General features: G+C 45.1%; 1 protein-coding gene across 1 annotated transcript in view; it reads left to right on the forward strand.

The window, feature by feature from the left end:
• The first annotated feature begins 3,084 nt into the window (after window positions 1–3,084).
• ANKH (ANKH inorganic pyrophosphate transport regulator) overlaps window positions 3,085–17,059 on the forward strand; it is a 106,919-nt gene continuing 92,944 nt past the window's right edge. The window contains exon 1 of the mRNA XM_063162600.1: window positions 3,085–3,558. Within this exon, the coding sequence (XP_063018670.1) occupies window positions 3,463–3,558 (96 nt within the window). The 5' untranslated portion in view covers window positions 3,085–3,462. The remainder of the gene's footprint in view (window positions 3,559–17,059) is intronic.

Genomic DNA, 17,059 nt, shown 5'->3' on the forward strand with positions numbered 1-17,059 from the left:
ATTTCCTGCTGTCCTCTCTGTCTTTTTTATTCCATTAAACAAACAGACAGTGTTTGGTATATGAGTAAGAAATGTAGCGTAACAGAAAATATGTTAGAAAGGAAATGATTACTAATCACTGCTTTTTGCCCAATACAGCTAAAATGACCTATTTCCTCAGCTCATCAGCTGAGCAAACTACTGACTCCAAGATGTGAGAAACCATCCTTGTTCTTTAGTTGCAAACACAGTCTTGTTTTTGTAATGAATTGAAGGAGCAAATATGACCTGGGCTGAAAGAGAGGCACACAAAAACTACAGTCAGCACAGAAATAGAAGACATGAATGGGAAGCAGAAAGACAAACCTAAAACATTGTCTAACAGTTTATTAAGTAGGTCTAATGATTTTAAAATATGGAACTCAAGAAAGCATCAGTCAGGTTAACACTTGCCCAGGACATTCCAGTACACATGAGGAGGTAAAATGTAAAACTACTCTTAAAATAAAACTGTACTGCTTTGAGCAGCAGGAAGATAAAAAGTTAACCACAGCCCTCAAGTGACCAATCAGATGGAAATTAATTAAAGATGTAAGGGGCATGATTCATTATCTGGTAGAATTAAAAAGTATTAACTACCTTATGAACACATTAAAAAAAACCCCAAATTTATAAACTTCTCTAATACTGCATAAAGTACTTGGGTTTCTCAGTATTTCCAAGACTGAACATGACTTTGGGACAAATAATCACTATGAATTCTTTATAGTTTGCACTGTGAGACACATAGAGTCCAAATGTTTTGATTCAAGAAGCTTTAATTTTGGGGTGGTTTGTTTTTGCCAGGAATTAGAGGAGGTAGCTCTCAAACATCAGGTCATGTGGAATTTTCAAATGGCAACTTAAAATCATATATTTACAAGTGGCTTTGGGGATTCCCTTTTACTTTTCTCTGACTCAAAAACAGCACTAAAGATTTCTTTCCCTTAAATAAAGAATCTCTCTAAACTGAAACAAGGGGCAGACTTTGCAAAGAAAGCATTTTAAAACATAGAGTTTTAAAAAATATTCTTCCATAATTTCACCTACAAGTTGCTCTCAAGACCCAAGGCAGGGAGGAATGAGCTCAATGGCAATAAAATCTAGTCCCAACAGGAAGAAATTAGTTACTGGCAATACAATTATCTAAAACCACACACATTTTCAGGAAGAAAGAATGTAATATTGAATTAATGCTTCAATACATATCCACCCTTGAGTTCAAAAGGCATAAGGCCTGCTTCAAAGAAAAGGACCTGCAACTTACATCTAAGTGTACATAAAGGCTATGCCTAAACTGGCAGGGAATTCAGCTCAGTGCAAGCAAACAAGTAAAACAAGGCAGATGGTGTAAGGCCTCTGCATCTCTAAGAGCTCCTCCTTCAAGTCCAGCTTTAGTTGGGTTGGCTGGAAGACAAACGTTCCCTCTCACTGGACACAGGTCGAAGATGTCCGATGGATGAACCACTGCTCCATCTGGAGATGATTAGCTCTCCCTTAGGGTGATGAAGATTTGGTGCTGTTAACCCAAAGACACTCTTAGGCAATCACAAACACCTTCTGCTTCCCTCTACTCAGTTCATGGTCCTCTCCTGGTTTTCTCTGCTTCACTCCAGGACACCATGCCTGTGGCATTGGAAATGATCTACAGGATGAAGGCAGGTTTGCTCTCTTGTAAGCCTTTGAGTTTGCTCTTCTGTGCCTCACAGCGATGGCTGCTCCAGCTCAAGGGCTGCTAGGTGAGACAAACTCCAGCTGTAGGAGGGAAAAAGCCTCCAGCACAACTGGAGCTGACTTTGCCAAAACACCTCAGGAATCAGGGACTCCTTTTCTCCAGCCCCACCCCACAGCCTGTCATTTGCCTACCAGGGATATTCAGAGCTGTTCTCCTGTTGACTCTCCAAATATGTGCTTGGTCATGGGAACACTTTAATACAGTTGTCTTTGGGAGAGGGAGGCTTTGCAGCACTCCTCTGCTAGCCACTGGTCCTCTGAGGATCAGATACAGGTATCTGACTCCTCGTAGGGTTCCCACCTTCCCAAAATATTTGCCAACTCTCCTTGAAGGGGACAAGGTGAAGATAACACCATAAACCTAAATGACCCAGCGAAACTCAGTTACAATGAAACCTTGAAACCATCCTGCAATTTTGAGAAACTTCTGCAAGTTAATCAGAAGGGGGTTGCCTTCTCTTCTTTCTCCCACCCTTAGACTGGCAAAACCTTGTGGGATCAGAAGCAGCGAGGGCCCTCCTGCAAGCTCCCTTGGGCCACAAGCACATTCCCTTGCCCAGAGCTCTGGCAGAGATCTGTAAAGATGAAGATGTTACACTGCCAAACGTTCACGATTCATTTATTCCAGGGTTTTGACCAGAAGAGCTGTGGGTCAGACGCCGTGTTCAGGACTCCCACCCTTCCTGCAGCTGCACGAGTGCCGCTGCCCGAGGCCCGTCGCCCACGGCCCTGGAACGCCTTCCCGCGCCCCGGCTGCGCGATGAGGCGGCGGCCGTGCGGATGGGGAAGCCCAGGGCGCCCACCGGGACCCGGTGCGGTGAGGGAGCGCGGACAGGTGCCGAGCCCGGCCCGGCCCCGCCACGGCGGCGGGCGGGGGGCGCAGCGCGGCCGCTCCGCCGTCGGGAGGAGCCGCTCGGTGCCGCTCTTTCCCCCGCCGCCGTCTCCGCAGCGTGTGTCAAACCCACGTGCTCCGCCAGCCCGCGCAGCCCGGAGCGGCGCCCCGCGGCCGGGCCCCGCCGCCGGCCCCGCACGGCCCCGCACCGCCGCCGGCCCCGCAGGGCCCCGCACGGCCCCGCACCGCCGCCGGCCCCGCAGGGCCCCGCACGGGCACCGCCGGCTGCCGCGCCGCACCGCGGCCTGCGCCGTCCCCGCAGCGGCGGCGGGCAGGAGGAGGAGGAGGAGAAGGAGGGCGGTGTTTTCCTGCGCGGCGCCGCGGCCGTCGCCCCGCCGCCGGCGAGCGTCAGGCGGGGGGGGGCCCGGCCCTTCCCCTGGCCCCCGCGCCCCGAGGATGGCAGCGCTGCCCGCACGAGTGGCTGGCGGCGGTGTCCCTCCTCTTTTTTTTTCCGGCAGCGGCGGCGGCGGCGGCAGCGGCGGCGGATCATTGTTGTGTGGGAGGAGGGCGGCGGGGATGGACTTGATCTCTCGGGTCTCCTGCTAAGGCGGCAGCACAGCGCGCCCCGCCGCCCAGCCAGCGCCGCGCCGGGCAGGGAGGGACCGGACCGCCCGCCCGCTCCCCGGCTCTTTATTTTTAGGGGGCTCTGCTGCTCCTCTCCCTCTCCCTTATCTCCCCCCCACCCCCTCCCCGCCCGCACACACGCACAGGGACACGCACGCACCCTCCCCGGTGCCCTTTCATCCTTCCCCCCGCCGTCCTCCCGCGCCGGCTCCTGCCGCGGCAGATGCGCCGCGGGTCACCGCGCAGCTGGGACTATGGTGAAATTTCCAGCGCTCACTAACTACTGGCCCCTGATCCGGTTCCTGGTCCCTCTCGGCATCACCAACATCGCCATCGACTTCGGGGAGCAGGTAAGGCAGCGCCTCTCCGGGGAGCGACCCTCTCCCTCCCGCCCGCCCTCCCGCAGCGCCGGGCTGGCGCTATCGGTGCCTCCGCCGGGAAGGCAAGGGACGGAGAGCCGAGCCGAGCCGTGCCGAGCCGAGCCGTCCTGCCCCAGCTCATCGCTCCGGGCGGGGACTGCGGCCCCTGTGCCGGCGTGCCTGCCCCGGCGGCCGCCCGAGCCCACGGGCTGCCCCCACCCCCAGGAGATGCCCGGGGAATGATGGCAGGGTTTGGGTTGTTTTGAGGAATTTTTCCCCCTCTCATTTCAGGATTATATAATCTGAAATTACATAATGCGCTGGCCGGGGGCTGGCAGGGCTTTATCCCCGCGCTGACACGGGCGCTCAGGTGCAGCAGCCCCTAGCGCAGTGCAGCGCGGCTGGAGCGGAGCGGAGCGGAGCAGGGCGGGCGGCCCGGCTGCCGCCGCCCGCTGCCGGAGCGGAGCCGCGGCCCCCCCGCCCCGCCGCGCTGCCGCTGCCGCAGCGGTTCGGCCCCGCCGCCCGGAGCCCCCGCCGCGGCAGGGCGGGAGGAGCGCGGCGGCCCCCGGGAGCCGCTCCGCACCCTGCGGGCAGGGGAGCCTCCGGCTGCACCCCTGCCGGTGCTCCGGGCGCCTCGGCACTGCTGCAGTTCTCCAGCGGTGCTGGTGACCTAAGGCTGTCCCCTGGCACGGGCACCGAGTAGATAGCCCGGTGTATCCGAGCCCGCTGTCAGCCTGTCTCACTGACATGCCGCCACCCCATTTCGTCCTCCCAATCACCGCTTGCTGCGTTTGCGCCGAGAACATGTTCAAGGCTTGATGTACCCACTCCCCTGCCCAAGCTAATGCTCGTTTGCCCCTGCACTGGGGTGTGGGGGGAATCTCTGCTCTCACGTTTTGGTATTTATGACAATCCAGGCCCTGTCTTGTGTTAGGCTGCACTATATGGGACCTGTCATTACATTTTTAGTAGGATGGCATACACTACTACTTACTTGCAAGTGTTAAGCTAGGCAGCCGCCCTAAGTATTGCACCCCAAATAGCTTTATCCTTGTCCTAAGTCACTCAGTTTGGCTAAGAAGAGCAGACACTTGCTCCTGTGCTTCTTGAGCAAAGATATCAAAAAATTAGTTGGTACTTTCAAGCATTTGTAAAGAAGAAAGTGAAAGGAAAAATACTACAGTGGGAAAAAATAGCTAACATTAATCATATGTTTGTCATGGCTGTGTGAATCGCATTTTGAGTCCTAGTCCTTTAAATAAACCGTAATACTGAAAAATACAATTCCATCCTTGTCTAACAACTATGTGCTTTCCTACTAAGTTAGTCTTCTTTAAGCATACTGAGGGGGGGGGGGAGGGAGGGAAGGCAAATCTAAATATAGAAATGACAAAGGAAAAGGAGATTTAAATGCTAATAACTATGCCATGTTAATAACATATAGTAGAAGTTAAATTGAAAGCCGTGCACTCAGGAAACTGAGTATGACAGGTGCATTCATACAGTTTGCTTCGTACAAGGTCAGCTTATTTCAAGGTAAATGTCAGCCTATAAAAAAAACATCCCCATGGCTTCAGTGTGCTCTGAACCAGGATTTCAAAATTTGCAGGTTATTTTATAAGCGAGGGTCCTTCTGTCTGGCTGGGTGCCAGTGACACAGGAGGGATGTGAATCTGTGAATGATACATGTAAACACTTTAACAACTTTGACAGTGTTAGGGACAGAAATATCTTAGAAAATGTGTTTTGTTTGATAGCCAAGTCATAGGATTGGGTTTTCAGGAGAGTTGGGTTTATCCCTCGTCTCAGATGGCTGCCTGGGGAGATATTTAATTGAATAGTGAGAAATCCAGCCTTCTATTACTCTTGCTTATTTCAGGACCAGAAACTGGAAAGATAGTTTTTTACCAGCCTTACCTACATGGAAATCAGGAAACTGAAGCAGGGACAAAGCTATTCCATGTCTGAAGGGTTCCTCATACAGAAAAAAGGACAGTGATTTTATTTTCCTCTATGTAATACATGAAGTTACTTTTTGCACTTGTACGACGTTACTGTTGGACTTGGGAGACTGAAAGTACATTGCTGAGCCAGTCACATTTCTGCTTTACATTTTCAAAACATGCGAAAATTTTAATGTGAGGGATGAATGGAAGCAACATAGAAGAATGGGTGTGCCAACAGATAGCTCTGCAAAGGCTGCAGTACCCCCTCCTTTGAACGTATACTGCAGATAACACAGATTTCTAAGAATGATAAGGGAAGGAAAATTTGTATGAAGGAATATTACTTGCTCTGGGCAGTATTGTAAAAGAGACAGGAGAACTGCAGGTCAGAAGTAAGAGATGACTGTAAAAAAATTAGAGAGAAAATGGATCTTGCCTGACCAGGGAAGAAGAGATGTGTAAGAAATGCTTATAAACCCTTTTGATGTATGGCATTCATACTTCACTCCCTCAAGCAAGGAGAGTGTTTGGAAGTAGAGCATTCAAAGCAGAGCCTTCTTAGCAAAACCTTATACTATTAGACACCTCAGGCTGAAAAGTGAGAAACAAAGATAACTTTTTTTTTTATTATTACCTTGAGAGGCTTTTCTGGATGTTGAGTAGTTGAAGTCAATAGCAAACATCACTAGAAATTTATCAGATCCCTGCTATGCAATTGCATCTAGGTTTCTTGCTAGGTTAAGGGAAATTTACAGTAAGGCTAAAGATTGTTTGCAGAACATAGGTTAAAGCTGTCACCATTGCCCCAAATAAGATGCTTGGCATGGCAAGACTGTTTGGTTTACAGGAAGTAAAAAATGCTGGCACAGGGCTTAAGAACTAATAAGCTCAGCTCCTGAAGTCACTTTCAGAACTGCTGCAGCCAGTGAAGAGCCTCCTGTTGACCCTGGACTCTAATCCAACAATGCCTTAGGACAAGACCATATTACAGAGTTACTCCAATCTAGTGAGCTGACCTCATTTCTTCACCTCATAAATTCTCTCAGACAAATACCTGATATTTTTTCCTTTACTTAAAAAAGTAATCCTGATGCAGGCCCAGGTAAATTACCAGAATATTAGAGAGATAAACCATTTCTAACTTACTTTCTTGATTTCCTTCTGCAACTCATTTCCAGTTTATTGACCGTGCTACATGGCTTTTATGAAATTAGGTACTACATACCTTTCTTCTTAAAAGTACAGCATTCGGGAAAATAGTCCCAAGTATTTTGGCTAAATGTTCCTTCTCCACTCAAATCTGTGTCTCTGTGTGTCAGTAATGTGTGTGTTCATGTGAACACCTCTATATATTTTTTTTCTCCAGCTGCCCTCACAAATGTACAAATATATATATATATATATTTCACTCACAATGTACAAATATATATATATACATACATATATATATATATATATATATACACAAATATACTCAACACAGCATTTCCATCCCAAGAGTTTAACACCACCAGAAGAGAGATAGTCGCTTCTATTCTGCCATTGAGAGGAGCTTTCAACTCTCAACATCTTACCCTGAGATTCACAATAATTACTGTTGTATTTAGAGCTCAGTCATTGGAAAACCAAGTTTGCATTAAAAGTTCTGGCTCCCTTGAAAAATGCTGGATGTACTTTCTTAGAAATAAATAAATAAATGCCTCCTGTGTGATGGAGAGCAACACAACCTCAAGCAACTCAACCAGCAGAGTTGCTACTCCGTGGGCTCAAAAATCCATCACCACCCACATCAGTTCTCCTTTTAACACAATTCCAGAGCTGCTGACATATATTCTGGTGGCCTGACTTGTAACATAAATGTGCATTTGCATCAGCATTTTTACAAAGGGAGCAAGCTGAGGTGGGCATGAATTCGCTAACTTTGTCAGAAGCACGGACTCAGCCCTAGGCAGTGCTAAATACAGTTTGCAGGTGTGGCTGGGAGCTCTCCCTGATGCTCATGGGGTGGCAAAGGCCAGGCAGAGAGCAGTGGTTTGATCTCGAGGTCTGTCTGCAGTAGTTCTGTAATTATCAATGGGAAGGAACACTAGTATGGTTTTTTTGTTTGGGTTTTTTTTAACTTTGTAGCTATGATGTAGCCAGCCCACGGATCATTAGTTTGTGTCACTGTCAGTAGCTGTTGGCCGGGCAGTTTAGCGTGCCAACATAATTTATGTATGCCTCCGTGGTGTTCAGTGGCCTTTGGAAACTAAAACTGAGCAAGCACAGCCCTGCTGCCTTTCTCCAGAGGACACTCAGGTGTATGGTCTCTGCAGAGAACTTGCCATGCATTGCCCATGTTGTAATGTTTGAGATCCAACAGATAAGCCATAAAGGAAATGCTAAGTGTTTGGCATTCCAAATTATTTTTATAGTAATTGCTGTTTTTTCTTATATTTGGATTCTTTTGGACTGTTTTTGTTGTTGTTTTTTGGTTTGTTTTTTTTTTTTTTTTTACATAAGAAGAAAGTTGCCAGAAAAGGAGAACAAGTCATGAATAATGTATCAAAAAGAATTAGTGAGCTTATTGTCTGCCCATGCCATTTGCAAACTTGGTAGGGGGTTAAACATTTTGATTAATGCCTTATGAAGCTTGGTTTTGGGGTAAGCATTATTGTCTGGACGTTCAAAACAAGTAATGGGAGAGTTCACATTCCCAGCTGTTCACCAGGGCTTTGTGCCAAGTTGTGTAACCTTTCTATGGCACAGTTTCCCTGCCTTTGAAGTGTGCCTAGACACCTACCTGCATGTAGATGTAATGAAAATTCATGTGTCAGAAGCACTCTGAGATGAAAGGTGCTGTATGAGTGCAAAGTACCCCTGTTATTGATGTTGTAAGAGGTCAGGGACTTGTTTCAATTGTGTAGGACTTTAGTACCAATATAAACAAGAAAGCTAACAGCGTCCTGTAATTGGTGTACAACGTGGCTGTATGTTATTACCACAACCACATTACTAATAGGGTAGGCTGACAGAAATGTCCTATTTATTTTAAATGAATGTGAACTACACAGCTTTTTAAATTACATTTAGATTAAATTATGTTGAAGAAGGAAACATATACAGAGTATACTATCGACAGAGTTTTTTTGTTGTTATTATTTTCCATGGCATTATTTTGAAGTAGTTTCTCTTGCAGAATTCACAAGCCAAATGGTCAGGGAATGACCACTGAAGTATATCTTACTTTTGTGTTTTGAGTGAGTAGATCCAAGTGAGACTGTCTATGAAGGATTAAAAACCAAACCATATACACCTGAAGTAATAACTTTAAGACCCATACCTCAGTGCTGTCTCCGGAGACTTTTTTGTAAGCAGTTCAGCTTTACTTCCCTATGCATGCCAGCCTGAGCCTTCCAGCCCTGGCTCCTAAATGGTCATCTGCCAGGCTCTGGGGATTTTCACACCCGTGCTAGATGGGCTCTAGACCACGTGGCCGGCTCTTGAGACTGCCCAAGAGATTAATTAGGCTGCTATGTCAGTGTTGGTGCGGCGGGCGTTGCACACCGGGCGTTGCACTCACCGCTCACGCAGAGCGTTTGCTGGCATTTCACAGCAGGCGGTGCATGCTGAGATCTGGGAAGAAGTCAGAGATCTCATAAAACATTTGCAGATAAAAGCCAAATCTCCACAGAGCGCTAATGTTCTTAAAGGGTGACAAAGACTTACTCCTGGCAGCTAAACCAATATCTATTTGCATTTTATAGCACGCAAGGTACAAAATAAACAGGTTATGAAGAGCACTGGGGCTATCACCACTGGAGATTTCACATGGTACCAGAAATTATGGGAATGAACCTGCACCACTAATGAGGTGTCCGTTCCCTGCAGTGCTCCATGTTGCCATACTGTAAAATACATAATCTTGAGCTAGGACCTATTTTGCTTAATTTGCCAGTACCTTCCCCTTTTTTATCCTGCTCTCTCCTTCCTTCACAAACCATCCAGTTCCCTGCCTCCCACCTCCCGTGGCTGTGTCAGCTCTAAGGACTTCTCTGGACTTTCTTATGCTTCACTGTTAAGAGCAGGCAGGTTTTGTACTTGATGGTAATCTTAAGCATGTCTGAAGGCATTTTCTATCTATAGAGCTGTAGAGAGAGCTTATTTCCAGGACAGGTTGGAAGGGGAGGTGAGGGGGAAAGCGGAGGACAGCAACTCCATGGAGCACCAACCAGCCACTTTTAATGAAGTAATTTAATTAATCTCAAAACTGTAGGTTCAGATGATATTTGCCCGCCAGGCTGCTGGAAAATAAAACTTTGAGGTCTGGGGGTTGATAATTATTCTCCCCACCAAGAAGTCTAGCTCATGCAGTGGGAGACAAGGAACATTTACAACTTTGCCAAGCAGTCCCAGTTCCCAGTCTCTAGGCTGGAGGGCCCTCACTGGAGATACTCCAGTCATATTATCATTTGATAGCCACTGAAAAAGGTGCATGGGGTAACCAAATACTTCTCATGCTTATTTCAGAGATAGGGAAATTGGCTTCTCCTCCCTATGCCAGTGAAAATCTAGAAGACTATGCTAGAAATCTAGCATCAGGAATTGAAATCAGGAGTTGAAAATAACCCAAGTCTAATTTTATAACCTGGGTTCAAAACTGAAAATTTGAAAGGGGTTTGAACCACTGTATTCTACATCGTGTTGAGAAATCCCTGAAGTAAAACTTTTGGATGTGAAGTGGACTGACCATTTGCTTTGTTTTGGGGCTTTTCTTGTTTGTTTCTTTTTACTGCCTTTTTTCAAAGCCAAGAAAGCTGATTTCTCTTCACATTTGCTTTGGTTTGAACTGATTTCTTTTTAATCATTGCTCATTTTGCTGCTGCCTGAAGAAGTTGGTTGTATACAAAAGCTTATATGACATGGCCAATCTTATGACAAAAGATAAAGTATCTTTTTATATTCAAAGAAGGCATACACTCAAAGCTCTAGCTCTAAAAGTGCAGATTCTATCTGTTCCTATCTTGATCTTAGACAAGACATATCTCCTTATGTGAGTTTCATCAGTTCTAAAATTGTGATGTGTTTCACAAGGCACTTACAAAGTATATTCCTTCATATTTGTAAAACATGGATGTAAGTTGTTGTATAAATAGAAAATTTAAATATATCTGCCAGCTCATGCAGAAAACTCCATGCATAAAACTGAGCAATTTCAAACAGATTTTGCTTTGCAGCTACTTTGAGAAATCTGTGATGTTTTTAAATAACTGATATTACTGCTGAGCTCAATTCCAGTTTAAATGACATATCAGAACATGTTTTTCTTTTAAAAATATGGGTAATTTGTAACTATCTTATATTTTAGCAAGCTAATTTAATCAGCCATTGCTACCTCATGCTCTTTGTACTTGGATTTTTGGGTGAGGGAAGCAGGAGTGTTAATATGCAATTAGATCATCAGATTGCACTTCTTTCTGCCTGCTTGATTTTCTACTGATATGATGTTGCTGTAGCTATGGCTTGAGACACCACTGTCTTTTCAGATTAAGATTAGATAGAGAATTAAAAAAGAACCACCATAAGAGATGTAAATGGCCTGTGCACTTCGGTGTCCGAAACATCAAAGCTCTGCAGTTTTCCCATGTTCTGCCTCCTTTATGGCATCACCTCTCTTTCAGATTTTCCACAGGATGTCATTACCTTGCTATAGAGTTTTTCTACGTGTGCACTTTTTCTTGATGAGTTCCCTCCCAGTGTAATGCAGAATAAAAGAGCCTGCGTGAAACATTAACTAAGAATAATTCCAGGTGTAAATATGCATTTTGTTCCAAAGAAGGCTGAAGTAGAGCATTGTTACTTGCAATAGCACAGTTGATTTCCACCGCCTTTGCAAGAGCATTCTAAAAAAAGGACAAAGGAAAAATACTGGAGAGAAGGGAGGCGTTCGTTGAAAAATAAGTGCCACAAGGGTGTGAAATCTCAAGTGCCATTTAAATTATTTTCTCAAAGATGATGCAAAAAATTCACTGTTCCTGTTTTGGCTGGAGTGTTACTTATGGAGAAAGGGTGGTCACTATTGCCCAACACGTCCAGTTTGCTTTACTGATGGAGTGGTTCAGCAAGAGTTCAGCCTTTAGTGTGGGAAGTGAATAAACTGCAAGACACTACTTATTATCAGATGTTTTGCTTCACATAGTATTTCTGCATTGTTAAGGCAGATTTTTTCAACCCTTTTCAATTTTTACAGCCCAGAAAATTTTCAGTGGAGTGCAGAGAAAATTCACAAGCATAGGAGCTGGAGAGTATACATGGTTTTATATTTCTTCATTACCTGTTTCCAACTCTTTGTGAACATTCCCTAAGGTACCGGGTTCTGTAGGCTGAAAGCTCACTGAACCAAAGCATGTGCCAGTCTGTTTGCTGACAAATACATTTGAAAGGCTTTTGGCTGGGAGATGGTCTGTCTTCTGGCCTTCATACCTGTGTTTTGCACTTAAATTAGTGAATGAAGTCAGATGCAGGGTGCACCTGAACTTTAATGTGCTGGCATGATTATTGCCTGTGCTGGCTGAAGAATGCAGTGGTGACTGTCAGCCATTACTGATTTTTTTTCCTTCATCAAGTCAGATGTGCAGCTTGTGTAGTTATAAAGGATGCAACCACATCACCCAATGTTCTTCCTTGTTTTTTTAAATATTATGTTCGACATCTACTTTCCTCAAAATGCAGGGTTTATGTCTAGATTTTATTGGGCTCTTTTTCCTGTTCACTCCCTACTCACCCCTCCTTCCTTCTGCTGCATACCAGTGACCAATATCTTATTTTTGTGACCTCTCTGTGAGTATACAGTCACTGCTGTTCCTGTAGCTATGGATAGTTAAGGTGAGGTACCTCTGATCCACCTCAGGCATCTTCACTCCTCAAGACAAAGGCTTTCCTTGCCACAACATACCAATGTGCTCCTAGAATTTGGCAGCCTTTGATCTCAAATCTGCTGTCCTGCAGATGGAAGACAGATACTTGAGCAAGCCCATCATTGCCATTTCCTCTGTCAGCATCTTACCAATTAAAAAACCTTTAGGCCATTTGAAAAGAAAATTAATTGTTAGCAGCATCTTGGAGTGGGAAGACACTTCACATTTTTGGTTCTGTTGAGAGGGGAAAAAATGTCAGTTACACAAGAGGAAAGATTATAGAAGTGAAGAATTTATAGCTTGGACGGAAAAGGGGGTTTGATAACCATCTGCAGTTGTATGAACTGTGGTGTGGTCATGAAGGAGAGGAAAGGGGAAACGAGGTTAGCTAGGTCACTGCTGTGGAGAAGAATGTGGACAAGAGTGGTGAGAAAGACTGGGGTGGTAAACATAGTTTAAACTGAAAAGATTTCCAGATTATTTTCCAATTAAAAAGCAGAAGATTTTCCTTCTCACACTTTACTTCCTTCTAAACACTTTACTTCCTTCTAAAATGTGGCACAAAGAGTGCTGACCTTCAGACAGGATTTGGTGGTGGTGGTGGTTGTGTTTTACATAGGCTCAAATTCAGTGGGTTACCAAAAAAAAAAAAAGTGTTGTGATCACTGTAAAGCGATCACATGATGGATCAAACCCAAAAACCCAAAGACCACATTTTCAGAGCTTGAGAACCACATCCTCCTCAAAGGCATTCAGTACACTCTAGAAGGGCACTGTAATTATGGGCTCTTACTAAGGTGCAAAAAAACCTGTAAAAACCCCGCAACTCAGAGGTGAGAAATTTCTTTTATTAATAATCAGTGGTCATGATACAGTTTTCTCACAGAACCCTGTTTTTCACATGCTGCCTCCCAGATTCAGCATACAGAGAGCACTTGCTGGGAGGAGAACCAGAGCTACCTAGCTAGTAGAAGTATTGACTGTGAACCCTTGTCTTGTTCCTTTTAGAAGCATTCACTGAAGGCAGCATGCCCTTTGCTACCCAAGTGGAGGGGAAAAAAATCCAAACAAAATGAGCTTACCAAAATGCAGGAGCCTTTCCAGTATGAGAGAAGTAGAGTGTGGAAATGTCCTCAGTGTGGAAGTAAGGGAGATCTTAACACTGCTTTTTGGCTGGAGGATTGCTGAGTTTTCTAAGGCATAAGCTGTTGTGGGACAGGTCTTGGCAAGCCCAGGGGAAGTTTCAGTCCTGTGGTCCCATATGGTGTATGCCCACAGCCCTGTACCCTTTCTTGACCTTCCTCACTTACCCTTTCTTACTGCCTTTCCAGGGCAGTTCTTTGGGTCCTTTGCTTGGCTGTCCCACGGGTGCAAAGGTGGTATCGGTCACACAGACATCTCTGTGGCTGTGTTGCCCGACTGGAGCTGCAGTTCAGCACCTCTTCCTGGCTGCTACCAGGGAGCCCATCCATTACCCTGCAACTGGCTTGGGTAATTTATTCTGTCAGTCCATTCCCCTTCCTCCTCCACTGTGGCATTTTGGAGATGACTTTGAACATAAGAATTATCCGCAGCCCACTCAGCCCAAGAGGCCAGCTAAGAAGATGAGTTCAAATCAGCCACCAACTCTCCCCAACAGAAGTGAATGCCAGGTGGATGTACTTGACATCTCTGGTCATTTTTCTCTGCACTTAGTAGCACATAACAACTGGTAATGTGGGCCTCCAAATTTAGTGTGACAGCACTGTCAGTTTCCCCTGTAGTTATGTTGGGTCATAACGATTTTGGAATCTTAAGCATTCCCTTTAAAAGAGGAGGAAAATCCAAACCACAAACATTTTTCAGCACATCAAAACACCAAAGGCAGTCATCCACTGAAAGCTTTTTTTTTGACACAGGTAAACACATTTTTCACATGCTTCTTTAAGACACACATGCATATGTATGTGGTGTATTGTGAGAAGGAGACTGCCTTTATAGGAGAATTATACACGGAGGGGTGCTAAAGGACTGTCTTGATTACTACTGACTTATATGCAAGACTAAATAAATGGTCAAGGAAATAAGGAGATGGGCTGTAACCGCTCATGTACCTGATTTGTTGCTTATAGCCTGAGCCATCTCTGGTTACATGTTGCATGTGCAACTGCTGTTTTGTTTTTGAATCCATGGTTTTGTACATGGATTTTATCTTTTCAAAATGTGATCTTGAGAGCCGTCCTGATCACTGCACCGCTGTTCTTTATATACTAGTGGGCAGTCATTTTGCTTCAGACTGTTTTATTTCAAGGCATGAAAGCATGACGACCTCTCAGCATTCAGAGTCTTGTTCTTATATGAGCTTTCTGAGATGCAGTCAATGGTCTGCTGGTTAGGACATGCTCCAGCATTGTAACACTCTTGGGAAGAGCTTTCGTCAGCAGTGCCTTCTGGATCTAATATATAAGTAGTGTGGGCTTTTTTCTGTTAATACTGTGCAGAGGCCAGTGTTTCTTTCCTAAAGTAAATTCACAATAAATCACAGCAGGTATCTTGCTTGACATTTTCTTATTCCAGGCTTGACCTGTCGGTCAGCTTTGAGTCTCTGTCCAGAAAAGGCTGGTGTCATTTTGGGCTAGCTTTTCCAAATCACAGCATGCAGTTCTTGTCAGCTGCAAGCTCCTACCACGTTGTGGGTGGTTGCATCACTGAGGAGAAAATAGCTAACGAAGGCACAATCATTGCCTCGGGACTTTGCCAAGGAAACCTCATGTGAAGTTACATATTTGTGACTTTGAGCTCCAAGGGTTTGGTCATGCTTGCAGTAATCTGCAGATGTGGGGTCTGCTGTACTCTGTGTGCATCCAGAGATTTGAAAGGGGAAATGAGTGGTAAGAAAAAGGGGTTTAGATCAAGTTGTCTGAAAGGAAAAGGCCTGGCATCCTTGGCTTTAGAAATACCACCACATCCCAGAAGTCTTGGGTCATGAAAGCTTTTCACTGCACTAGAAGGTCTGAAATGCTCCAGTCAAAGTGACTGCAGGGCCATAATTTCATCACTAATATCTTGCTGAATAACAAACTAGAAACTTTTTCCTCTGTCATTCTGCTGAAAGTGTAAAGTAGACAAAGGAGGCATGCCAGTGCAAGTTTAGCTTAATGAGAAAGCCGTCAGGTTCTTGTTGAGACCAGCATTGAGAAGAATGTTAAATCAATACATGTCCAGCTGGTGATAAAAGATAACCTGCGCTTAACTGTAGAAATAAATAGAGGAAAAAAATTACTTGCTAAAATATGACCTTTTTTTCAAGAACAGAGAATAGTAGCAGCACATGAAAGCATTAGATATGAATACATAGATATTAATACAGTCTCTTGAGAACTCTGAGTATGGAGTGCTATGACAAGAAATAAGCAAATTGGCTGGACAGGGAAATGATTCTGTCTGCAGCCAGAAGAACAAAAAATACTTGAGTTTGTTGTTTTGGGTTTTTTCACTCTTACCACACCTATAGCATTAGGGAACCTTAAGCACTGTTCTGCTTTTCTGTTGACACAGCATAGGGTGAGGGATGCACAGCGAGGCTGGAACAATTACAAGAAAGGATTAGTACTTATTTGCAAGAGGTTAGTATTGCAACTTTTGGGAGTTGGTTTCAAAGGCAACTTCAAGCATGAGTGTCTCTTGTTTGCTTTCCTTGAAGAATAGTGCCTCTATAGTCTCTTGACATTTAGAATCAAATACCTCTATGCTTTCCTTCTTTCTGTTTTGGCCAGATAAGATTCTATAACCTCAAATCTTCTGTGTACATCCCTTTGTTTTGCAATTCCTTTGTGAAAGAAAGAAAACAACCATTGAGAAAGAGAGAAACAGGATATAAAAATAGGGAGCTGCCCTCAATTCAATTCTTTTTTTGTCTTCCACTGAATCCCTGTGTGGCAGTGCAGTGATGCAGCACCATAACCAACAGTCTGGCATCTGCAGCCTGCCAAGCTGAACCCTGAAGGATCAAGCATCGTCAATCTCATCTTTTACTGTCTGTTTTTGGCTCTTTGATTGTACATATATATATAAGACAGGGGAGTTTTTGCTTTCAGCCCTTGGCTGGAGCCTCCTCTGCACTGTTCTGTTTGGCAGCCCTGGACAGCTCCTGTCCCTTCACCTTGTCATCCTGCCTCCTATTTACTGCCTTTTTTTAAAATCCACAGTAGTCTGTAAGCTTCAAATACCTGTTCCTCTTCTGTCTCCTCTGCTTTTCCTTTTCTGTGGCTGTCCACAGGCTGGCTCCAAGAGACATCCCATTGCTGTTTGCAGACAAGCATCCCACAGTAAGTACAGCAGCAAGGTGCCCACTGCCTGCCCCCAACAGATTCCTTCCTTGCAAGAGGCCTGATTCAGCAAAAGAAATGCTTAATTAGAAATCTTCTTTGTGTTTGTGGCCTTTAAATGTAGGCCTCACTTCAGCTGGTGTGCAGGTATTTATGTCATATGAGACAGCCAGACTTCAAATGAAGAATGTGAGCTTTGTGAAGCTGCAAGACTTTTATCTAGCAGAGGGTCCGTGCTTGCCGCTCGTTCCTTCAGACATGCAGTTGTGGTGCCAGGCAGCACATTCCCCAGCTGTGAGCGTTCCTCCTTTCACACCCCACCGTGCCAGAGCCAGGTCCAGGT

The sequence above is a fragment of the Melospiza melodia genome, chromosome 1, assembly GCF_035770615.1.
Source record: "Melospiza melodia melodia isolate bMelMel2 chromosome 1, bMelMel2.pri, whole genome shotgun sequence".
Lineage (NCBI taxonomy): Eukaryota > Metazoa > Chordata > Aves > Passeriformes > Passerellidae > Melospiza > Melospiza melodia.